This window comes from Manacus candei, unplaced genomic scaffold (assembly GCF_025592945.1).
Source record: "Manacus candei isolate 608988 ecotype Guabito, Panama unplaced genomic scaffold, ASM2559294v1 h1tg000005l, whole genome shotgun sequence".
NCBI classification, from domain to species: domain Eukaryota; kingdom Metazoa; phylum Chordata; class Aves; order Passeriformes; family Pipridae; genus Manacus; species Manacus candei.
This window is the reverse complement of record NW_026138053.1, coordinates 22,745,260-22,771,922: the sequence shown is the minus strand read 5'-3', so window position 1 is coordinate 22,771,922 and position 26,663 is coordinate 22,745,260. Positions and strand designations below refer to the sequence as shown.

The following is a 26,663-nucleotide window of genomic DNA, read 5'->3' as shown; positions in this document are numbered from 1 at the left end:
ACTGTGGCAGAGAGGCACACAACAAAGACAGGAGTTGGAGACCTGTCCTGAGCTTCTTTTAGTCCCTCCATTATACACCCCAAACTAAAATAGCACTGACTCTTTGGGGTGAGGTGTAATAACGCCCTGAGCCACATGGTGGCAATGGGCCTCTATCGCTGGAGGCTGAGCTCTTCCAGCCACTTCCAGCTCAGTAATCCTTATTCAAAGAACTTCTAAATGTATTTAAATTGATAAAAAGAGCAGGGAAAATATGGTTTCAATCACATTCTCAGCAAATCATTTTTTTAATATTTTTTTTTATAAACGTGTAAGTAATTAGGTAAAGATCCCTAGAGTTTAAACTTTGAGGAGTATCAGTTATTTCCAAATGGTTCAGACATATGTTAGTGTCCTGAAGAAAACTGGAAGAGATGGATCAGCTGATAACTGCTTTGGATAGCTAAAAAAAAAAAAAGGAACAGAAAATCACATTAAAACACCTTGATCAAATCACTACTCTCTCCTATCTAAATATTTCTCTTAAGTAAATGAACGTTTGACCATGCTTCAAAAAAACTGGCTTCATTTTTACAAGTTAGTGCTCTTGAAGCACACCAGCTTTGCCTGTGGGACTGACTGCCCTGGCAGGCTGCAGCACAGAGCCTGTCATAGTTGAAGGGAAGGCTCCTTAGCCCAGGAGATAACGGAGGGGTAGGACAACCAAACAGCCAACACGCGCCTGGAGACTGAGTCCAGAGTCTGGCTCGCTCAGGAGGCTGGCAGGCCAAGGGCATAACCCACCAAGGTGGAGACGGGTTTAAAAACCAAGTCCTGATGAATCCTTGCCCCTTCTGCCAAGAACAGCAGAAGGGGAGAGCCAGGAGAGATGGCAGTTCTGCAGCTGTAAACACTGTTGGGTAACGACTGGCCTGAGATCATGATTTGTGCCATGTGTGCTCAAATTTATACCAGCAATCGAGTTCAAAACTTGCTCCTAGGAAAAATGTGTTGTTGGCCTTATGATACAGCATCTACCAGGAAACTCAGTGCTGAGCAGAGGAAGCACCAGCCTGTCTTCCCAAAAAGTTAAGGACACGTAATTATGCCATTTAGGGCAACAATACACATCCCAGAATTAGTATTTTTTCCTCCCAATACTCCTCCCTATTCACTTTGGTACCTAGCAGAAGTGCATGCACCCCTGCAGTTGTAGACTGGATATGGATCATACACCACCACAACAAACCCCTCAGATAAATGAATTAAGCTGCTGCCTCACTGTGCAAGTGATTTCAGGCAGTTCTGTCTCTCGGCATCGCGCGCCTGCGCACAGAGATCCATGTCTGCAACCCACGGGCACAGCACAACCGTGTGCTTGTGCAAACCTCACCCCACGCCTGGGGCTGATGGAGTTAAACAGTGAACAGCCCAGCTAATTACTACGTACTGCTAACCTCAGTTGCTCGTTCATTTTGAGACCCTTTAAAATATGAACTGTGTATTTTACCCCTATGCACTCTCTTAATGATTTGTTTTTTTTAGACTGAAATCACTTCCAGCCATCAGTTATACTCGAGGTCTCTACACATGCACTTCTCCAAGCACAAATATTTCTTTTTCCTATTGGTCTGCCAGCCCCTGTCAGAGCAAATTTCACTTTAAACTAAATGCTATGATACTTAAAACCTCTTGGATTACTCAGGCTGCTAGTGTGATCTATGACCTTCCCCAAATGACAGCTGAACTTTCCAATTTGCTTGTACTGCTGGGGAACTGAAGAACACATGCCGAAGAGGAAAATGTTCCTGATGTGCATGAGTGAGGAGAGATTTCTTAACAGCTCTGCTTATTGATGCTTGCTCTGATTCATAACATCCAAATTAATATGCCCATGTAGGATCCTAGATGCTCTCACATAATTTAAGATGTAAAGAATGACTGTGTCCCCCACTCGACAGGAAATGCCAGCCGGTGTCCCACTGTACCCACAAAATACTTCCTTTCCTTAACTCCCTCCTGCCCCCAGAGCCCCAGAGACTAGACAGGCTTTGTGGAACGTCTGGAAGACCTGGCAGGCTCCCACAGAGAGCACTCCACCAGGAATCCTCTGCTGGGGTTTCCCTGCAGGTACCTGTGCTGCTCCCCAGGGCACGGTACCAGAGGAGAGGCTCTGAGCATCTCACTGGGTCATTAGCGCCCGGGTGCAGAGTGACCACAGAGCTCTCCTGAGCCACAGACACCTGAGCCTGTCCACACCAGTGCTCACACTGGTGCCTGTGCTGGTGCTGACAGGGTGCTCTAAAACTAGATCCTAATTCCAAGGTACTAATTCCTCTGGCATAAGCAGGGCCTCAGAAAGGCAAGTCCAGCGTCGCTGAGGAAATTCTTGGTCATGAGTAACCCCTTAAAGTCCAACTGAACACTCCCCCCCCCAGGAAGATCCACGGATCTTGGAGCGATCCTAGCAAAAAACCAGTTTGGGAAGCAGGCCTGTACAGTCAGAGGTATGAACAACTGTGGTAATGATTGTACCAGAGTGTGCACTGAAAGACTGGGACTGCCCGTGCAGGTGAAGGCAGCCCAGGAAAAGCCTTCAAGGGTGAAGTACCAGTTTAGGAGCTCACACTTTAGGGCCAAAGTTTCATCCTTTTCTGTCCCAAATTAAAGCACCCTGGAATCACTGCCCACTGAAAATGAACTTCAAGCTAAACACATACAGTGCTTCCACCGGACCTAAGGTTTCAGCTACATTTCTTTTCATCCTAAACCTGTTATAAAACCCCGTCAATCCTCCCTCCTTACTCTGCATCAACAATAACTGACGGCTCAGAGGCTCTCAGCTACTTACCAGGGATATAAGCTTTATAATTTTATTAACAATAAAATCTATTTTAAATTAAAAAAAAATCTGTAAATTTATACTTCCCTAGATCTTCTAACCTTGCTAAGACCAACCAAATACTACTTGCAGCTTTCACCTCATCAGCTACTCCACCAAGTCCAAATGAAGGAATCCCACCCAAAGTTCTGGTGCTCCAATGAGCTGCTGAGAGGGTTTATGTGCAGGTGTGAACAGGCAGCCCCTGCTGACACACATGGCACTCTTCCTCCTGCCACTGATCACACCTGCAGCTTTTCAAAACTCCTCCTGAGTATCAGAGAATGGGGGTTGAACCAAAAAGTTTCTGAGCATTTTTCAGAAACCCAATATAAGTACAGTTCATAGCAACCTCACTGTTTCCTCTCTACCTTCTCCCTCTATACACCAGGTATTATTGTTCCTAAAAAGCACTGTCTTCACTCTCAAGTCATCCCCCACCTCATCCCAGGCATTCAGAACTTCATGCAGTGCATCCTTCAAGTCCTAAAGTTTCCCTTCTGTGAATCTACTCACGTGTGACAGCATTGTTGGTACCATACAGTTACCGTCCTGCATTCTCTTATAAACTCCCATGCCATAAACCCCCGTATTCCACAATGCTCTATCAAGCTTCCCTGTATAACAGACAAAAAGACATTACATTGAGATGAATACTGAAGGCTATATTTTTCCCTCAGGAGGTGCCTGAGCCATAGGAGTGGCACTCCAGTCTTTAATCTCCAGACAAGCACAGCATTATAATCTGTACAAATGAGATGCAGTTTATTGATTATACTTGTCAACAAGAGACACAGGGGTTTGCCAGCAGCAAAGTCCATATTTTTTCTCTCATCTCAGTGGGTGGTTTTGTTTGCTTGTTTTTGAAGTGTTGATGAGAGGTGCTGGAGTGCAAGTCTGAGACAAGGACTGCAGTGCAGGGCAGTGTAATCATGTATGGGATGTGACAGAGTGCTGCCAGCCCAATGAGCTGGTTAGTAAAGGCTGCAGCTCCCTCCCTCCATGCACAGGTTTCCCCTGCACAGAGAGCAGGGTACAGAAAAGCAGGGGAGCTGGGGGCACCCAGGCCTCGACCCATCGGACAGTGAGGATTTAGGCACCACGTGCATCCAAGCACAGGAGGCAGGAAATGGGTTTGAATTCCACAGAACACACACACCCCTCCAGCTTCTAATGGTATCTTTAGGTAAGAAGATGGTATCCTTTGCAGGTACCAGTGAACCACCACACCTAAGCCAAGGCTCAGAACCTGTGAAGCCCACGGACTCTGTGGCCTGTCTGCTGATATTCCCTGTCAGCTAAGCACTGGATGGGATCCCATTCTCCTACCACCCATCATGAAAGAGCAGAGGGCATCACAAAGGGGCACAAGGCCCATTGCTTTTTCCCTTCCTTAGAGTCTAGCAATCAAGAAGATAATCCTATTTACTCCTACATGCCAGCTACCTCTGGTTTTCCTTCACTGACCATAAATTTTCTGTGCTTCAGAGTAAGAGCACAAACCATGGGTTATGGAGAAAGCATACAACTGAGGAAGCCTTAGGAAAAAACAATGTTTCTTTATGTAATGTCCTGTAACTGTAGATTCTCCCACTACTGGTAATGATGTTAAACTATAAACCACAAGTCTCTTAAATTCTGCTTCTAACGGCCCCAACTTTTTCTTCCATATCTGTGAAGCCTTTTTTCCATGCTTTCTAGCCCTCAAGCAGGAGGGGAGTTTTGAGGTAGGGACAGTGACTGTGCACACTGCATCAAGTACCAAGTCCATCTCTACGTTAGCACTGAATATTAATGTTCCTTAACCAGTAATGATGTATTTGCTCACAAGTGTCCAAGTTAACCTGTGCAATACTTTAGCTCCCTTGTGCATCATGATACAGCTTTGATCATGTCTCTCCTTCCATGTGATCCAGCTTTCTTCAGTGCACTTAATGACTTAAAGTTTCCAATTGCTTCTGGACTTGGTGCCCAGTTGTAGCTCAGCACAATACTGCTGTTTTTCCCATTTAATTATAAACAAACGCAGAGATGACAATGGTGGAGAAACGAGCGCTGTGTCTTCTGTGTCAGGCTCCAGCTATGCACCAAGCAATAATCACGCCAAAATCCACCGGGGGAGGGAAACATTTAAAATAAAAAAAATTTCCAAACTGAATAGTAAGAAAGCACCGAACCAAAGCCAAATGACCTTGCTCAGCCAAATTTCAGTGGAGCCTTGCTTGGGAGCTGCAGCCCTTGCCATCCCTGCTCTGTGAATGCAGCCTGGGCCGTGGGCTGGGGTTCCTGCTCCGGCAGTTACCTGCTGTGTGATCCTGGGCAAGCTGCGCCTTTTCTCCATGACCTCAGCTTCCCATTGGAGTATTGGAAGAGAAAACACTCCAGACATTAAAGACAGCCAAATGACAAACTACAGTAACAAGAAGGCTCTAATTAGACTGACATAGACAGAAAAGACTTTTGCTTATTCTGTAAAACTCCTTAGGAAAAAAAAAAGGCTATTTCTGCCCTGTTAGAAAAGCAACCAATGCACAGTATAGCGAGGGGGCAAAACAGCAGCTCAAAGACTCCAGTTGTTTCATAGAGCCATCTTGTCTCTTTGCAGGGCATCAGGATAGCTCCTGCAGCATTCCTTCAGCCAGGCTCACAGCCCTGCCACATGGACAGGGAGTTTATCAGCCATTCTCTACAGGATTTGTTAAAAGGTCAAGTGCACAGTCAGAGCTGGAACAGAAACCAAGGGCTCTGGCTTTCCATTAAAAGCCTGACAGAAACATCTTCTGTGCTCTTGGCTCAGCAACTGGCCAAACCCACTGATTAGATACATCCATTTCTTAAAAATTAATTAAGAACTCAAACAAATTAAAAAGCCCTGAGGAGCAGGCAATAAAAAGGAAGATGTCCTTTCCTCCCCCTCTCTCCTTGCACAGTCCAAAGTGTATCTGTCGACTCCATAAACTGAAGAGTACATTGCCTTAATCTAAACTAGCAATAGGTCTGGCTTGGAAAGGTTTGAAGCCTCCCCAGCAAGCTCAGTGTTAGATTGTGTACTAAGAAGCTTCAGGCAACAGTTTGAGCAGAATAGGATCCTGAAGGGACCATTTCCTAAAGATGACTGGTGCCACTGGTGAGATCAGCTCTGGATCTGGTCCATGCCTTCCACTAGCCTTCCCATTTCCACATGGGAAGTGTTTCTTGGTTTCTGTGCTACATTACAGAGCAGGTCACTGTAAAAATGTACTCTGGAAAAAGCAGATGAAACAAAAATGCAACTGTTTTGTGCCCTGCAGTGAAGGGTTCATAGCTGGAGAATTAATCCCTTTATTTATATTTATACAAACTCCTCAAGCTCAAGCACTGCCACTCAGCTCTGTGCTTCGACACAAATGGGGACAGAAGTTCCCTCTGTGCACTAATGCCCGGAGAAGCCACGGCGACAGTCATGCTGCCTGTGGGGCTCAGCACTAAGAACTGGGCAACTCAGTGGGGATGATAATCCAGATGCTGAAGGGAGGGAGGGAGGCAGAGTCAAAAAATCTGTTCTGCTCTGCCTTCCAGCTGCAGCCAATAAAAGCTTTCAAAGCCTTCTCTGAAAGTTACCATGGCTGGGGGATTTGCAGCGCTCGCTCGAGCGCGCACGGCAAATGCAGTCAGAGCATTATTACTCATGAATAAACTTTAAATATTTTTTACCACCACGGATGATCATCCAGATTTCAACCACTTTTGTTTATCAACACAGGGCCCTAGTGAAATTTTGTCAAAATTTATCCCAAATCAGCAATGATTTTAGTGTAAACAAAGAAGGAAGTCTCATACTGGTTTTTTTTCTTAGGGATAACACTGGATAAACAAGGCAGATACAAATACAAACAAGGAACATTTTCTTGGGAGATCTATACCTTGAGGTAGCATTATTATGCCAAAAAAAAAAAAAAATTTTAATTAAATGAATGAATAATGTTTCAAGACCATAAGGTTGGCAGGGAGTCTTAAAAAAAAACCACCACCACAACAAAACAACAAACCTTACAAAGCTCAAAACCCATAAGGCAAATAAACTCTGTAAACTTATTTATTATTTTTTTAAATCTCATGGTTATAAAAACATCGTCTTGTTTTCCAGAGGGAAGAGAAAGGGTGGTTCAGTCACTGGCTGAAACTGATAAATGCAGAATCAGAATAAGATTTTAGAATCAAAACAATTTGAAGTATTTGGCAAAGAAATTAATTTGATATATTAATTTTTATGCTAGAGACTTGTTCACAGCACGTGTTCAGTTCAGATAATAACCACAAGAAATATCCCACTGATATATGGGACTTTTTAAAACTCCTCATTGTAGGTTTAATTTTGAATCCTGTGACCATGCTTATACCCAGCATACAAAACACCCTTCACTTTATTGCACTTTTAAATCTTTCTTCCAGATCTGGCCCTGCAACCACTTGTCTTGATAAAATAGGTCACTTGAAAAAGAAAAGCTCAATAAAATGAATTACAAAACCAACAAGATTAAACTGATTGTGCTGTTTTTGTACAGTGCAGCCGAATTCTGCAAATATGCTGCTGGCTGTGGTTTGGCATTTAACAGCATGCGATCAGTGAGAAGGAGGAAATTTTATTCTCATTAACTGTTGCAGATTTACTGCAGTGAAAAAGGGCTATGTAACCTGAGAAGTGACAGAATGGAAAGATCAAAGCAGCAGTCTGGAAACTAAATAAACCTTCTGGCTACTTCCTGCAAGGAAAATTCACTCTGGCAATGTAAAACAGAGTCCAGTTAAAAACTACTCTCAGTTTTATGAGCTGTCACAGCAGCTTGAGTGGTTTGGACCAGTCAAGTTTAGAACATTATATTTCCTTGTTTTTGTCTCAGATACTTCTGTAAGCAGTTTTATAGTTTCTTTTTCTTTTTTTTTTAAATTTTTTTAAAGAGAAAAATAAAATTCTTTTCTTTTAGTTGAAATCGAGAAGGTCACAGCTAAACTCATTAAAAACAAGCAGGTCTTCATTTGCACATTCCATTCCCCTTTACTACATTTTAATATTTTACTTTGAGATTTATAAGCAATGTACATTTGCTTTAATAACTCTTCCGCATTCTGTTCACTTATTGTTTAATATAAGTGCAAATCAGTTTACAGAGCCCAGATGGCTTGTAACCAGGGAGCCAGTCTATTCCTAGTAGCACATCTGGAGGGACTAAGAGCAGCAGACAGAACGTGGGAATTAATTAATGTTACATTTCAGAAGAGACAGAGCCAGGTTTGGGGGATTTTTTGGTAAGACATTCCAAAGGACTTGAGCTAACTGCCACGGCATTTTGGTATTCTTTTAAAATTCTTAATAGTCACCTAAACCATGATGGTTAAATGAGGCCAACTGCAGGTGGAATACAGTAAAATAAAAAGCAACTAAAGAAATGTAAAAGAGGCAACTGCAAGTGAAAGAGGCCCAAGTATCCTGTATTCCAAAAGAGCTGAAGCGCATTAAAACCTCAGCACTAACTCTCTTCCCAAACGGCATCTGCAACTTGCTGAAAAAACTGCACCTTTAAAATACTCCCCAGCAAGCCATTTCATCTCTCAGCATACTGGTGCAATTGTTGGGAGCAATTAAACTGCTCTTACAGTAAATGAAACAAGTGCAACACGATCCTTCCCGACTCCAGACCACACACCTTGGCGAGGTGGTGTGGTCTGCTCACCGGGGCACTGAGGGAGCACTCGAGTGCCCTGCTCTGCTCTGGCACCTGACTTTCCCTTCTCCTCACCTTTGGTTCCCTGCCTGCCTTGACTATTAGCTCCTTGGGGCAAGGACTGTGTGCTGCACTGTGGGGGGCATACACAGAGAGCTGCTTGGGAGCTTCTCCTCATACTGGCTAAGAACAATGACAACAAAGAAGCACCCAAGCACATTAAAAAGTTGCTGTAAATTGAACATTAGATATGAATAGTATGTTCCTGGTAGGGATATTCCCCAATTACAGGCAGTGCTGGGCCCTAATCCTTCACTGGTGCAGTATGCACAGAACTCCAAATTCTGGAAAAATCTCATTGGTCAATATGGGCCACAGAGTAAAATCTTAGCCCTCTGGTATAATCAGACTCCCGGTCTTCAAAAGTGCTACAGTAACAGTCCACAGAGGAACAGCCCAATTTGGTAAGATGCACATCAGTGACACCTAAACTGGATTACAGTATGGGCAGGTTGCAGTATTTCTATAAACAAGGCTTTGAGAAGACAGTGTAAAAAAACTAATCAAGCAGCAGCTAGCAGGAATACGATCACTACCCCCAAAAAACGGGAAAAGGACCAAGAAAAACAAATTATTGTAAGACACAAAGAAATTCAAGCTCCCATTCAAAAGCTCTTACTGATGAAGCACTCCTGTTCTGGAAGCACCTCTCCCAAACTGAAATATTGAAGGAGAACAACTACACAGTGAATTTTGTCTTAAGCCATGATCCAGGCAGGACCTGAAGCAATCAAGTGAAGGCTTTGAATAAGCTCATCCCAGACTGTGTCCAAAACGCTCCTAAAGGCAGCAGTTCCCACTTTCTTATTACTGTCTTCTACTTGCAGGATCTGAGTTCCAGCATATGTACCACCTGTAAAGGCACTGGGGCACAAAAGGAAACTTCCATTCCTGTTTCCCAGGGTGCTTTATCTCAAGCCATATAGATCCCTACTATACAATTAGTGAAACTTTCCTGATCATGTTCAGTTTAACTTTTATAAAACTAAACATGGAGGCACTTAGGACAACAGAGTATGATAAGAAAGGTGCTTTGTGGGATTAAAAAAAAAAAAAGAAAAAAAAAAAGACACAAAACAACCAAAATAAACTCTCTTATTTGTGTCCAGGAACTTCATTGGTTCTGAGCTTTTCTTTAAGGCCTTTTTGAATTTGTTTCAGTGGGATTTACAATTTGCTAATACTGATGTGTGATAAACTAATAAAACCTGCCTACAAAGTTATAGGCCCAATTTACTAATAAAACCTAATTCGATTCTCCTGGGAAATGCAAATTAAATAGTGTCCAAATGGCAGAAGCTGAGTACAACTCTGCTGAACATATTGCAAAGGTGAACAAGTTGGGCATTGTTTTTAAAATAAAGTTTAATTATGGAAAAGAAAAAGCAATGCACAGAGCTGGTAGAAACATCACTGTGGTAAAATAGCTGAAAGTAGAATCATATTGTAACATTAATTTACACTCTATTCGCTTTTCTTTCCATTAAAAGATTTTATACTCACTACATGTCACCTCTAAGACAGGAAAATACTACTGCCTCTGTTCAAATGAGGAGGACAGAGCCATGTGGGTAGACTCAATTCTACTGCAGCATAGACTCCACGTGAGAACATCTACACTAATCTTTCTGAGGACCATGAAACAGTTTCTTCTGCCACTGATGGCTGTGAAGGGTGGCCTGAGGCAGCTCATTGCTACTCTCTGCTAATGGACTAGTTTTCACTTTCAGACAGCCTGCAAGATGGCACTTACATCCTGAAAGGCTGGGAAGGGAATGTTTCAACTTCTAAATAAACTGTGCTGAATGTTACTGAAAATACAAGATGGATGAGACACTCCCTAGCAGGCTCACCAACTCCTCCAGTCCTTTCCTTCAGCAAATGTAACTGAGGATGAGTTACATTTGAGTTACAATTTATACGGAATATAGCTATAAATGTCATTGCAGGATGTAACTTACATGTCACACCACTTCAAAACATTCTGCTAATCATTCACAAAGTTCACATTTGCCAGCACCTGATGCAGTTCCTGGACCTGACCTGGACCTGAGCTGTTCAGCTGTGACTCACAACTGAGAGTTACCATCACACCACAGGAATCAACAGGAATGGAAGGCTACAGACCTCAGTTGTTCTTCCATGACAATTCCCATCTGATTTTCATCAGGGTACCCAAACAAAAAAAGCCTGTAGATATGACCATTCCTGCCATTCAGTGTGGACTTTTAGCACATGCAGACATTACATGTGGTTAGCTCAGCTAGAGACAAGCTAAGTCACAGTAACAGTCTTCCCTGTGCTCCCACCAGGACCTAAGGCCAGGTATTAAGTTACTGCATCCCACAACGCTGTGGTTTCCATCAACTTAAGACACCACAGCTTGGCTGTGCGTGTTGGCACTTGGCAACATCAGCCACAGCTCCACTGAAGCCAGTGCAGAGCAGCCTGCAAGGGCCTGGTTCCAGACACTGAGCTCACAAAGTATCACAATGACCTGCCATGGCAAAAAGAAAAAATGCAGTTAAAGTTTTGGGCTGTAAATCCAAGCAGAAGGAAAGATGTTCCACCAAGGAGAGAGACAGACAGTCACCCCATAAAACTGGTTGTGTTTGACATGCCAAACCTCACTGCTTCCTGGGAAGAAGCTCCAGTCACATGTCTGTTGAGAAGAGATGTGAGCACACACAGAAATACCTTGTCTCAGTGAAAACGGGGATTGTGCAATGGCAGCTCTGCTACATTTTATAACGAGGTTAAAGGATCCTGTACTGGAGAAAACTTCCTTGGGAAGAAAAAAAAGTTCTGGCTGGCTGTAGCATTCCTAACTATTAACCTTTTCAAAGCTATAGACTGAGAACATTTGAGAACTCTGATGAAGATATTAACCAAGAATTGATTTTTGCACTCGAAGTTTGTACCAGTTATAGCCGGGAAAGGTTAAAAAGTGGTCTCTTCCCCAAAGGGCAAGAAAAATACTGTGGCTATCTCTATTATAAGATATTTAGCCATCACTATTCTGTTTGTGTCTTAAGAGAGTAATTAGTCTCCAGAAGGTGATTAAAATTTGATAAATGACCGTGGATTCTTGAAGACTTCTTTCAGCTGGTCTTTATCCCCTGCAGCTCAGACACTAAGCTGTCATCACATCAGCCAAAGGTGAGGGATTTTTTGTTTGCCACAATCATAAAACTTTCACTCAGTATTAAGAGTTATCAGAACCAGGAGCCTTGAATGCAGATTTTAATAACAGATGAAAATTTCAAATATATGCCTAATGCCCATCTGCTTCTGAGAGACAGTAAGATGATTCAAAGCTGGTAATCTAATCACAAAAGTCTTTTCCTAGCCAATGAAAAAAACCTGGATACAAGCTGTCAAAACAACCTCCTCAGCCACGTATTTTCTGCTGAATGGAAAACATACCTTAAGATCTGTTTGCATTCTGCTCCAAACCTTTGAGGAAAACAAGAGACGCTGTTTATGGATTTTATCACTGCTTCTGTGTATGTTAGATCCTGAAATAATTCTATTTATAGGCATCGTACATAACAGTACAACTCCAATAAGAATATAGCTCAGAAATAAGAGCTGTAAACTAAAATTCTTCATAAAACACACAAGCTGAACTATCAGAAACAAAGCATTTCTATTTCTGACAGTGCCTTGGGTTGCTAAAATTAGGGTAGCGGTATTAAAAAAATGGCAACTTTCCAGGTCTTCACTTATGTGCTGCTTCTCCTTCATGATGACAAGTAACAGAAACAACAGTTATCAGGATGTGGGCATGTCCAGAGTAGCAAGCATGCAAGCAAATCTACAAAATGAATTCAGGGCTAGATATTTTTACAATTCCCTTCAAAGTTGTTCTGTACTTCACAGTGCAGGAATTGATCCTGTGAGGTGGCATTCCCAACTCCTGAGAGTAACTACTCCAGGTTTCAAAGGAAAGTCCAAGAAACCCTGTGAAGGGAAGGCAGTGTCTTTGAAAAACAGCTTCTAAGGTACTCCACCTAATTCCCCAGATCAACAGATGTTCTACTGTTACTTCATGTTTCCCTCTTAAGAAGTTAGGAGGGAGAACAGCCCCAGTGTGGTACCCAGTGAGTGCAGATGCCTATACACAGTTTAACTTTTTTAAACTGGGGGCACCAGACCAACACTAACTCAGCTTCTCAGCATTAAAAAGGTGGGACTTTCTGGCTGACTTGTTCAGCAGTCTTGGAGGCAAGGGGAAGTCCTGATCCAGTCTGAGCACATTGCAAGGACAGGAAATAGCCTCAGAGAAATTAAAGAGGTAACATGTCCTTGTTCTTCCTCATAGGAATGCAGAAAGGAGAAGAAAGGATTAGATTATTCAAGGCTGAGTAGAAAGAAGTTAGCTCATGGTTGTTACCTACCTCAAAATTCACAGGATGGTCTTACATGACAAAGAGACTCCAGAACTTACCAAACAACTGTTTCTGTTACAGAATTAAAAAGCCTAATATAAAAGGCAAAGACCAGAAGACACAGGCACAACAAATAAATGTATAACAAATAAAAAAAATATAACAAATGAAAAGAACAAAAGTTGTACCTACTTGTTATTAGGCCATCTCTCTTTGAACTCTCAAACACATAACTGTTAACTGACTTGCTAATTGTCTATGAAAATTGTAACTCGGTTTTCTTGACAAATTTTGAAAACATATTCAAATATTAATAATAGAAAAATGAACCATTTTTATAACAAAAATCTTGATTTATTAAAAGCTGGAACTGGTTAAAAATAAATCCCTGACATAAGGTTCTTGTTAGCTTTAAACTGTAAGCATAAAAATACCCTAGAATTATGTTTTGGTATGGCTGAAATGTACACTATATAACACATAAAAAGCGCCTTGACTTGCTGCTATTATTTTTAATTAGGCTCTCCAGCACGTATGGTTTTACCTTCCAACACCAGTTCAAATTTGGGAAAAGGGAGGGTCTTACTCTCCAAACTCATGGGACTGGCAATTCCATGGCTCATGCCTTGGAGCACTAATGCATTTTACATTAGGTCTAAGCATCAGGAAATCCTGGCTTCTGGCGCCAAGCAGTTCAGAAAGATAATGACACACATCTGAAAACGAGGATTCGCCGTTCAACTGCCAGTATCTATTCTATCAAACAATCCACTCCTGCTTTGCTACAAATAGGACAGAACATTTGCAGCAGTCCACACTGTTTCCAATTAGACTGTGTGTCTGGACTGCAGATAAATCCATGGAGCAATCATATTGAAAGAAGCCTTCCTAGAAAACAGAATTCTAGTGAGAAATCTGAGTATTTCCAGAGGCAACCATCAATGGGCAATTACTAAGTTTGCTGTGAGCCAAACTGCAGTTTTTCTGTTTCCTGGAGGTGAGCCTCCAAAATGCCTCAAAACACACAAGAAAATTCTACAAACAATTTAATTGGGTATACACCAGATGTATTTTGTTACTTATTTTAGTTGGAACACAATCCAATTAAAAAGCAGCTTGCTAACGTAGCTCCCTGATAAGGGACTGGAATTTGAGGCTGTGATGTACCTTAACTTTTAACAAAGGACACTTGAGATTTTTTTTGCCCCAACTGAAAGCTTTCAGGCAAAACAAGAGTATCTTGACTGGGGTTTTATCTGTGTTTACTGGAAACAAAGGAGTCTGCAAGCTCCACACCTCCAGAGGGGTGAAGACTGCTGGGAGCATGTACCCTACAGTGTTCTGGTTATAAAGAATCTGTCACCTCCTGGTTTATGTGTCTATTCTGAAGGTGAAAATGGTTAAGTCACATACTGAGACTGCAAGAGGAGCACATAGCTCACACTTCTCTCAGTTCCTCTGTCACCTGCATGCTCTGAAATGAAGGTTGTGTATTTGGAATCAATGAGTGCCAGCATCCCCTTTCCAAACACAGGCTCCAAGCAAAGGGTTGCACACTAGTCTCAACTTTATGCTTACTGAATAGAAATACTTACTTTTTTCTAGAGGATTCATCTCAAGTCCTGCTTTTTTTCCTGAGCATGTTATTTATTTTAATTTGTCCTTAAAAATGTTACCATTCCACCCTTGCTCAATGTTCAGCTTTCTGGTGCATCACAGGTAGAATAAACCAACAAGAGTAACTGTCCATTGCCCTTGAACAATTACAAGAAACCAAAGTAAGGGAGAAAAATCTCTTTTGCTTTAGCTGTACATACTGTAAATTACTTACATTTTACAAATCGTGACTAACATTGTTAATGGTGAAAATAACATTCTTCCTTTGGAAAGGAACAATTTCAGCCACAGGGCTGGGTGTGTCCAGAGAGCATCCTGTTAAAAGTGAATTCTGTACCTTGACTAACAAGTGTTTGAAATATTTGCTGCTAATGAATGCACATAATTCATGCTCTATAAAAGGCTTTTCCTAAACATTACAGGATCCACGAAGATTTCATTTTTGGAAATGAGTCTTCTATTTTGAACTTGTGTGAGAAGTCTACTCAGAAATTCAAACTGGAACAGCTTGCCTACATTCAGAGAATGAGAGGTCATTGGCCAGGGGGGGAATTCAGAGAAACATCTCCCAAAAGTCAAGCCAATGTCTTTTGCTCATCTAGCAAATCTTCCAAGTGCCCTCAGTAGGAGACTTAGGTTAAGGGAAAAACACCAAAAAAACCTAAGCCCACAGAAGTAGTTTTGGCAGCTGAGAAACTTATTTTAAATTTAAGATTACTGGAAACAAGCATCTTCTAGATAATCAGCATCTCAAGTCTTTCTTTAGACATTTCCCAACAACATCTGAAGAGCATCTGACTAATTGTCATAATGGGTCATTATGGCAGTTAGTTGTGTGTTCTAGTGTTACTGCTCTATTTTACAGCTTTTGGAAAGCTATGATGCATTGCAACACAAATGTTAATATGTTAAAATAAACATGTCATCCAGACAACAGAGTAGAACTGCTTTTTCAGTGTAAACCATTCCTACTGCTACGGGGGCAAGAATCATTGACTACCCCAAATGAAGCCCTATAAAGAAACTTGAACAGTGATTGTTGGATGATACACGTTCTTTACAAAGAGCAACTTACTTGCCAGAGAAGGGATGCTGCCCAACCAGGTCTCCATTCTGGAGATGGTAATCCCCAAACACATCCGGACTCACCGCGCCGTCGGGGGCTATCAGGCCATCTGTGAAAAGAGGAGAGATACAGTGACTGTGGGAAGGACCATGACTTCAGGGCAAGTGGGCAACACAACCCGTCCTGGTTTGTCTTAGGAATTCATTAGCAACTTACAATATTTCTGTGAGGACCATCAATCAACAATAATACAGAAAACCAGCAGCTTCAAGCACCAGAAATCCCCAGTGGGATTCCAAGGAGCTCAGCCTACTGCCCTGAAAAATGCTGTACCAAAGAAATATTCTCTTAGCCCTTCTTCCTTAAGCCTGTAAAAGTTATTTCAAGACAGATCTTGTCTTTCCCATCATCAAAGTAAGCCCAGAGAAAAAGTAATTAAAAGGGCCTAACATTAATCTGGGCCACCAGCATAAAAGTAAAAAAGCAGCAGCAGTTCAAACTCTACCCTGCACCACTGCATCCCTTCAAACTCATTAAGAAAACCAAGAAAGCAACTTCCAACCTATTTCTTTTATCTCGCCCATCTTTTAATGTCTCAGAGCTCTTTCTTAAAAGGGCAGGCTTTTCATATATCCTCTCAAAACACAAGTTAGTTTTCTTGTGCTTCTTTTACAACACTGGCATATGAAGACACAGACACTTGTAAAGCCAGCAGTATTCCTTAAAGGCTTGAGTCTCTCCTTGCTTTATGAGGAAAAGAAGAAAATCAGGAGCTAACATTTTCCTTCTGTTACATCAGTGTAAATCCAGAGTGTCTTTGAAGTAAAGTCAGTGAACTGACCCCAGCTGAATGAGAGCCCAGCTTAACTCTTTCCTGTTCCCATTCACAAAACACATTCCTTGTTAATATTAAGGGCACAGTTCTTACTTGGTAATTAGTATTAGGTTCTAATCAGATAAAAACCAAACTATTTGATTAAAACAGACCCTACATCAGTTTGTCTCCATTACTGTATGAAACTCCAGGCCTGGATAGCAGAAAGCACCCCCATAAAAACAGGGCAGAAACAGGTACATTCAGACTGATACATTAATAGTTTAAGAAGAGGGAAGAGAGAGATTTCTAATGACTAGGAAGTTACAAATGCCATTCCACTTTAAAGAAAGAGAGATAAGATCCAGGGAGTCACAGGCCACTTAGCTTAACCTCTGTGGTTTCAAAACTCCTAAAACTGCCTGTGCAGGAAGCAGTGGAAAGTTACTTACAGACACAAGGGCTTAGAGATGACGACGCTGGCAATCAAACAAATCTCCCTGTGCTTTATGAATTCACCTGATGTTTTTTTGAAGATAATATAGTGACAAGTGATAAAAGGAATAGAATTGACACATCTAGATTTCTACCAGACATTTGATGAGGTGCTGCAGAGATTCATTTAGAAGATAATACCTCATGGGAAAGTGACTGAATACCACACAGCAGATCGCAAATGAAAACTGCCAGCCATGATCAGACCACATTTGAGCAGCATAAGATTGCTGTACATGGCTATGTTCTAATTGCACACATGTGTATACAGTATGGGAAGGAGTATTACTTGACAGGCCAGGGATCTGGCACAGATTGATATTGCTGCCTCTCAGCATGGTCAGTGAGACACTGGTGCTCTGTGGCATCATACGAACAGGACATGTCCAAACGAGAGAAAGGACAGTTGAAATGGCTTTTATTTACACTCACACCAAGTTTGCCTATCTCACCACCTGTTCTGTATTTTTTACTGAGAAATGGCGAGGAACATTATGGCTTTTATACCTGCAGCACTTCAGATCAAACCCAATCAATTCAAGTGACTATGCATTTTAAATAGTCAGGTTCAGTTAAAACTTATTTGAGAGCAGAGAGACTTAAAAATAACATCTGTCTTTATATTAGTAAGGCAAGCACTACGTTTTAACTCTGAGGCTAGAGCTACCACTACTTAAAGTGTCTTCAATCAAGAGTGTTAACAGTCAAACCATAACACTCAGAGTTATGGCTCACATGAATTTGTAGGAAAACGAAAGCACATGGAGAGCATCAGCTGCATATAATGTGATTACACAGTTAAAGGACATCTGTTGTTATGTACATTTCAACATAAATTAGGTTATGTACTTTCAGAGCAAGAGAGACACTGAGCTCAAGAAGGCAGCTTCAGAGATTCTGCCACGTTTTCCCTGTAGGTTTAAATTACTGTGCAGGAGAGCGATCGGTCTCTCGCTGCAAACAGAACTCATCTCGCCACGACTGAACTCGAGAACTACTTCTGGCTGAAGTGGGACTGTTACTGAGGTCACTTCTAAAATTATCAGATTGAAATACAAGTACCAAATTTCTTACTGTATGAAGATTTGTAGTTTTGTTGGGGTTTTTAACTAAGGAATGCTCTGTCCTTTGGAAACCAAATACCTGCTCCAATTGGTAGAATAACCCGTAGCCTTTTCACAGGAATATTGTGTCTCTTTCAAGATGCCACATCTCAAAAGTCTAAGTCCAGCAGATTTCAGAAGCACACCATTACTGACACTTGCTGGAATGAATTCAAGAAGTGAACCTGTATTTTGAATATAATCACCTACTCTTTAAAAAAGGGCAATCTTTAAAAACAAGGCACTTTTCAAACATCTGCAGAACATATCACTGGAAATCTGCCTCTCCTTCCTGGTCAAATATCAATTCCAACACAAAAAAAAATAACATTAAGCCTGTAACAAATGATAAAAAGCCAGGAAATTCAGTGTTACTGGTCCCATTCCATTTCTAGCTCCCACTACTGGGAAAAGTCCCTATGAAATAAGCAATTAAGATTTGTAAAGGGGAGACTACAACAGGCAGGTTGGCACATCTTTACTTTAGGAAGCCCAGTGGAGACTCGATGTAAAAAAAGACCCTTAGAGGGTACAACACCTGGCTCCCACTGCTAAATTCTAATAGAGCAAGATAAAGCTACAGGATTCAAAGTACAAAAAAAATATGACACTAAAGAGGCAAGTTGCTATGCCTGACATATGTCATCAAAAGTAGAAGAGAAACTTTAAGTTCTGATATCCTTTGAGAACAATTTTTGAAATGCTACTGAAATCTTGCATAACTATTTTCTTGCAGCAACTACAAGTGAAGATTATGGGGTTTAGTGGTTTTGTTTTTCTAATTACTCTTCCTGCAAAATCATCCAGAGTCATAGAGCTTTGTGACTCGTGATTCATGGCAAGGGACTGGACACTTCTGTGGAAAATGGAAAACACAGTCTCAAACCCAGCAATTAAAAAAAAAAAATAAAAATCCATGCACACACAGTCATCCAGGAGTTTGAAAAGGATCTAAAACCACAAGTTCGAGAGGATAAGCCAACTCCTAGTTATGAAAAGTTATGAAGACATTTATCCAGTGAGCAAATTATTTCATGGTTGTCCCCTGTAAAGTTTTTCAAACCTTTCTCTGAAGCAGCTGGCAACAGTGGACGAGATAAATCAGTATCTTAATCCAGTGGGGCAATTTCTATTTTCTTAGTAACTACAAAATCTTCACAGGAGGAGAGAGACAGAGCAGATTCCACTTGAGATGCCCAGAACTGTGCCACTGAGCATTACTAATAGGATTAAGCCAAATGATAAGAAATGTCTTTGTCTTTTTCTTTTCTTTAGAAAACCTACTAGGGTTCATCTCAAATAAAAACATGACTCTTCCTAACAATAATTTGGGTATTTTTTAAAGCTTCTTTAAATTGTCAAATAATAGAAGTTTTTCATACAAGGAACTTAAAAAAATACCAAAACAACAGGTAGTTACAGAAGAGATTCACACCCTTCCCTAGATCCTAGACACACAAGAGCAAAAATCATACAGATTAAAGTCACAGAATGATGACATCTGCTAAGGAGTCTACAAGTCTGACGTGGCTCAACTGAAGTCTTTCATCAATACCTGAAATAAAAATTCCATTACAGAACTAACACATTAGGCAGAACAAAATTCAGCATAAATCCCATAGCTGTGAATTTAACAGGGATGAGAGAAGGTTTGTGTTTGCAGAGCAAAGAAACCACAAGAAATAGGTGTGAACAACAGGGCTGGGCCACCTTTACTCAAATCAATCATCTTGGTCCATCAGCTCCCTGAGACAGGTCTACTCATATTTCTTAACATCATGGATATACAGTCCTCAGTCCATCACTGACATCCTAACAAGGTCAAGCCCGTCCCTGGCTGGCATCAGCGCTGCTCCCAGTGACACGGAAGGGAACTGTCCTGGTTTGAGCCCTTTGAGTCAGCCCCAGGTCAAACTCCCACTCCAAACACAGAAGAGGCAATCCCAGTGCTGAATGCTAATAGCTGCTGCCTTACCTGCATTGTAATAGAGGTCAGGTCTTTCCAGAATATCCCCTTCATGGATGTAGGGCTCGATAGGATCGTCACCGTACAGGTACTGCTCACTGTCATCCATCTGCCGACTCTCCACCATCTCCAGCCACTGAGAGTTGTGCCATCGGAATTTCTCCGTCTGGATTTTTTTAGCCCATTCCTCATCATATTCCTGTCAAAAATCACCACATGGTATTTTAGGATGAGGTACAGATGAAGCTGTTTGGTTTAACAGGAAATGGCAGAGGAATTCAATGTCAGCAAAAGACGTAGGTTCAGTGCCCGGTGACTTAAATCCTCTCTTCAGTTCCATGTCCTTTGAGCAAAGAAGGCATTTTGCAAGCACTGGGCATTATTCTGGTTTGTACCTGCAGCAGAACAATCTTCCTGCCATGGTTTGTAATTTTACACCATCCAGAAAAAAACTCCTGCTTTGAACAGAGCAGCTCCATCATCAGTCTCCTCATCTGGTTTAATTAAGAAGAGCCAATTACTGCCAATCTTCAGGGGGTTTTCAGCAATTAATTACTTACACTGGGCAAATACCCTGCACATCTTCATTAGATGAGCATTCACTAGGACAACTAGTTACTAAAAAATACAACAAAAAAGGCTGTGGTAAAACCAATAAATTTTTATTTTATGAGCTCCAGTATGAATTTAATTTTCAGCTTCATGTCAAATGTTATGTTTAATATTGAACACCCACAAAAATGGTACACAACTAAAATCTGAGAGGAACTTCTCCAGAAAGCTGAGTAAAACAGGATACAGGTTCCAGTCACTATGGAAAAAAAATGTAGGCATGAAATTTCAGTCTGGATTACAGCCTGATTGTACTCAAGTGACGTGATATTTGATATAAAGGAGCATCAGAATGAAGTGACACAGCCTTTGGTCGCTGCAATCAGCTGTTCAGAGAAGGATCTTCTAAACAGACCAGACTATGTGGGCTGGTGATTACAACCAAGGGAACACCGACCTGTGGATGACACTCACTTTCTCAATCCCACTGGGAAGAGAGGGCACATCTAATGATAGGAAACTCATCAACATATGAAATCTGCAGATGGTATCAATTTGGGAATGTTCACAAATAATGCACCATAATTAGTACTTCTTTAAACCAAAATACTGTGAACAAGAGTAACATTCCTAACCAAAATGTTTCTGCTTGTGGGAAGAAATATCCTTGGGAAACAGGCCCCACTCCATTGTCTTCTAACCTAACTACAAAGGAGAGAAAAATTGAAAATCATCTCCTAACTCTCACGGTGGTTAACACGTGATCCAGACAGACTTTCCCTGGAGATCTAGCTGGAGTAGTTTAAGGCTTTAAAAATCTGTTTTACTTAGCCCTATACAGGAAGAAGACACACAATTAACGACAATGCTTTGGGTGTGGAAGTGGTAATTTCTTAAACTGTTCCTGCCAGACATGCCAAAAGAGATCTGTCCATAACCAGAGGCCAGAAACAAGCCAAGAAGGCAGAACAAGCTGGCTTAGTTAGCTCAGGTTAAGCTTCTGAAAGCCCTGTAGTCTGAACTTGAACTTTTAAATCAATTTTGTATTCAACCCAACCAACCTTTTCTTCTCTGCTATCATATGTGTTACACAGGTAACACTCCCTACCCTGTGCCTTTTCTGCCTTCTGACTCATGGATAACTACTACTCTTAGAAATAACAGTGCAAAACAAGAGTTTCCCTGGAAAAAAGCAAGCTCATCACTGAGATTTATAAAATCACCGAAAAAAAAGAAAGACAGAGCATGACTTTCAATTATGACATCTGACCAGCATCTTGGAAACATCTCCTTTGCTGCATCTGCCAGAGCAAAACCGTGGGCTATCTATTATGTCAGCCTCCAGCAGCTGGGAATTACTTACAAGCTTTAGAGGAACTCTTGTTACTGCCAGAAATCATACTGCAGGCTGAAAAAAACTATTCCCAGAAATCATGATTGCAAAGAAGCAGGGGAAAATAAACAAATTTAACAAACAGCAAATTAGACTAATTTGTGGGAAAGCTGAATCCCTTTTACATTACCTTGCTTACCTTTAAAAGTTCTCAAAAGGCCAGCAGCTAAATCATCCAATTCACATTTACCATAACTGCACATTGAAAATGCCTGAATATTCCCAAAGTTCCAACCCTAAATGAATCCCACTTGCCCAGCATCACTGCTCCATTCCACACCACTGTCTGAACATGCTGAAGGTCTGTCAGAAACAGACATCAACTTCTTCTATCCTTTTAAAAAAAATCAGTTAACATGACCCAGATCCTAACAGATTTTTCCTTTAGATGAAGGCAGCAGAGCAGAATATTATTATCTATTGTACATTTCCAAACCTACATTAAGAGGCTTAAAACTCCCAGGTATTTTTCCTCAATTATTCATCTAAATTTTGGAAAATGGGATTAGCAATTGAATGGCAAATTAGCAGTTGTAAAATTGACCATATGTGCACATTATTAAAAAACCACAATTTATCTGTTCAAGTAATTTGGCAACTTTGTTCTGGTTGCTCCTTCCCAGTGAAACACAAGGTACAAACATTACAAAGAAGTGACCACACCAGAATCAGATCAATGATCAGTTTGTCAAGAGTTTCACTCTGGCAGCCATCCCAGAAAAGGATGATTTGCAATAATCTAGAACAATTTATATAACCTCAGCACAAAAAAGTTCATTTAAGTACTGCTAGATCAAGAATATGTCTGTAGATTTTCCATAGAAATGTGCAGAACCACCAACTGGGTAAATGATTAATGGAATAACATCAGAATGGAAGAAAAGCTGTAAATGCAGGACTACAGCCAAAAGGCACAAAGAAACCAAATTAAAGACATTTAGAGTAAAACAATTCCCTTAAACACTGCAAGTCTTCCAGTAATTATATTTTGAGCTATTCAAGACTCTTTTTTTTTTTTTTTTTAATCTTGTGTGGGGTATTTTTGTTTTGGTTTTTAAACACATGAAGCACCCCTTCTTTACCAAGGAATTCCTGCAAAAATGAAGCCAGAAAACATCATGGAGATACAGCCATAGCTTTGAGTCCTCCAGCTCTTTTAAATGTTAGGCTACTGGGAAAGTGTTGGATGGGAGAACAAGAAGAAAGTGAACAGAATGTGCCTATTCTCCAACACCCCTCCCTCAAATACTGCATGTTCAGAAACATAAAAGGAGGAATTCTGAAGGTTGATTTTATTCTCTTTGGAGCTCCCTGACATCACTGTTTTTAACATTCGGTTTCCATAAATCCCAAAGTGTCATAGAAGATGTATGGCTTGACTCTGTGAGGAATGTGCCATCCTTTTTGAAGTTCTACTTCCAACTTTGTTTACTACTGAACCATTGAAATATTATGAAGCGTTAACTGGCCCATTATCAGAGCGTGTCTGTTCCCTATCAGGGTCCCCTTTGTCACTGGCTTCCGTCACACCTTGTATCTGATTAACACACTATAGGATAACACAGAGCTACACAGATCTGCTTTGTGTTCTCTCACAGCTGATGAAAAACAGATTTTCCTTTTCCCTTTAATGTGGTTGCCCTTTAATTGGGTCTGTAATAGGGTTCATTTGATGTGATTCTCATACTGAACTGAAACCACTATACAGTAAGTAGATGCTCATTATGTTCAAGGCTCTACTTGATATGTTAAATTCTTCGTTACTGAACCATCCACAGAACACACATTTTACGTGAAAGCCTAAATTAACCATTTATTAAGAAAGAAAAGATTTATCTTGCCTACCTATCCAAAAGTTAGGCACGTGATTTCAACTATGTGCCTCTACAAACCAAGGAGAGAAACAGATGTTATGGATCACCTTCTGCAGGTGTCTGCCACACCCACCTTAGGGCAAGTACCACCTGTGGGCAATTCCTTCACAGGAAAAAAAAAAAAAAATCCTTCTACCACTTACACCTGTGCAACCCAGGGTCACTGCCTGCAATCAGGTTCATGGCTAAATATATTCTGACAGGAAGCTACAGAAACCTGTGAGATGAAGCTAATGGCAAGGCAAAGAAAAGAGTAACCATTCATGCCCTCCAAATTTAGATGCCTACATACAATGCACAGCATCCACAAAGTTCCCATACTGGCAGTAGCAGATCAGAGAAACTTCTTTTCCCCTCTACTTTGGAGGAATGTAAGGAATCTCACTGGCAACCTGTTATTTAAGTAACAGATGGGTGGCTTAGCTCACCTTCCTAATTTTACAACTCCAAAGAGCAAGCACCAATGCTGGAAGGGAATGTGTCCCAGACAGGTTTATGTGAACACAAAGACAAGTAGGATGCTCCTGCCCTATCTGATGCTGCTGCAGTGTGGTTACTCTCTACAGGTAGAGCCTTTCCTGCTGGGTAATGCTCTTTGCCACAAAAGGCTACCAGCACCAAAGCAGACTGATGGCACATTTACCAGTGAAAACACTTCAGCAGCTCAGCCTACAGCCCCACTCCCTCACTGCCCTCTGCCCACCCCTCTGTACTTGGGTTTGCTACAGGATAATGGGGAACAAGAGGCACCACAGAAAGAGCATCTTGACAAGTGGAGAACCTTTTTTCCTGGAGTGACTACAGTACTCTTCATGGAGAGAGGACACCAAGCTGGAGTCAAAGGTTATCTATTTTCAGAGCATGCTGCCTATTCAAATGAAGCCCACACCAAATCCCTGTGGTCTGCTCTTCTCTGATTCTAAGAGAGCTGGCCAACATCTCGCACAGCTGGCCCCAAATCCCAGAGCAGTGAGGGTTCACAGCACATTCCTGCTTCTTATGTGAAATTCCAGCATCCCCAACATAGAGGACTTGCATCAGGGAGCTTAGCTAACAGGGAAAGAAGCAAGCTGTTCATTAACAATGCTTTCCATACCGGGCAAACATTATTTGGCATTTATTACAAAAACGTGGTCAAAGAACAAAAGCTGGAAAAACAACTCAGGCACGAGGCCCTTCCTAAATCAATGCTGTAGCTATCTACAAGATATCTTACTTCTGCAGGAAGCATAATGATCCACTTCTGATCATAAGAGAAACAAGATGGTACAGCAGGTCTGCATTCAGAGCTGTAAAGACACTGAAGAGGGAAGTGGGGGGACATGACAGAGGGTCAAACTAGAGTTCAAGGATCTGGTAATGGTTAATTAGATACCCTTTGAATAAATGAGGAAAATAATTTGACTGCAATAAAAGTGAGGTAGGAGCAGAAAAAGAATAAGAAACCTGAGAGATTAGTAACCTCCTTGGCTCTTGATAACATTGCCCAAGGTGAACAGAGGAAAACCATCTCAAATAAGCTGACATCTTTTTCCACAAGCTTGGAGTTGCAGGTGTCCAGGCTTCTGAGGCAAAGGAAAAGGGAACTTAATTTGCTTGAGACTCCTATACCAGCTGCTGATTCCAGGCTTTCAGCTAAGCTGTAAGACCTGTCCCACCTTAGGGGTACAAGTACACTAACCTACTTCCTTGGTGTCAAAACTCAGCACATGACACAGGACTGAAGTATTCCTAAATCATCAACACAGACCTATTTTTTGACAAAAGAAGTCAGTCTCAGTGCAAAGTCTTGTGTGCAAGTCTCAGTGCATACTGTGCTAAAGCAGCACATCTGTTTCAGTTCATCAATGGCAGAGTCCAGCCAAGTTATATTAAACAAATCATCACTAGTGTAACATTTCCATAATTTCTGTGACAATTACTTTACTACATTTCTCCCCTAAGGCTTATAAGGCATCTCATTTTCTTCAGTGTTATTTCAATCACACTATATAGAGCTCACTGATGAGTGAAAGAAGCATTTGTCTCCCTGAGAAGAAATTATTTTCAAATCTATTCTCCAACATTTATTTTCTGATTTCCATCATCAAAGGACCTAATCCTGTCAGCATGTATGGAACAAGATGACTGAAAACTGAAGGTTTTCTTGGTGGGGATTAGCACAGGTAAGAAGTTCCACCATCTTGGAGACTATTTCTGTTCAGACACCTCAGCAGGCACTGGTTGTGTAAAACTGACACACAACCAAACACTTCTGTGTTTCCAGGCTGCTTTAACATTCCTCAGAGTTGAATGGCAAAACACCTATCAAGATCTGAGGTTCTGATAACCTACTGTCTCCTAGCACTGCTCATTGACTCAGAATTAGCATAAAGATTATCCCTTCTCAGGACAGGAAAAAAAGCCAAGTACATTTTACTCAGATGGTAATACTGGATATGAAACTATGTCTTTATATATTTATTCTTCTCGATCCTATAAAATACATTTTGCTTAATAATATTACTGACAAATTTTCAGTAACTAGATACTACTGTGCACCACATTGTAAAGCTTCCCCATGTGAACAAATCAACATGTGAGTCACTTGGAAGCTGCACTGGCCCCAAGGCAAAGCAAGTGTTGGATGCACTCAGATTGTCCAGCCTCACCCAGAAGACAAAAAAAGTCCTTCTGCTTCCACTGGAGATGTCCCTGAAAATAACTCATCTTAGTAAGCTGAACATAATGCCCATCATAAATAAGTACTAAGTGCAAATTCATCTGAGTT

General features: G+C 41.2%; 1 protein-coding gene across 1 annotated transcript in view; it reads right to left on the bottom strand.

The window, feature by feature from the left end:
- KIFAP3 (kinesin associated protein 3) overlaps window positions 1-26,663 on the bottom strand; it is a 65,845-nt gene that overhangs the window by 2,963 nt on the left and 36,219 nt on the right. The window contains exons 18-19 of the mRNA XM_051806154.1: window positions 20,084-20,273; window positions 15,706-15,805 (exon numbers count right to left, since the gene is read on the bottom strand). Of these exons, the coding sequence (XP_051662114.1) occupies window positions 15,706-15,805; window positions 20,084-20,273 (290 nt within the window). The remainder of the gene's footprint in view (window positions 1-15,705; window positions 15,806-20,083; window positions 20,274-26,663) is intronic.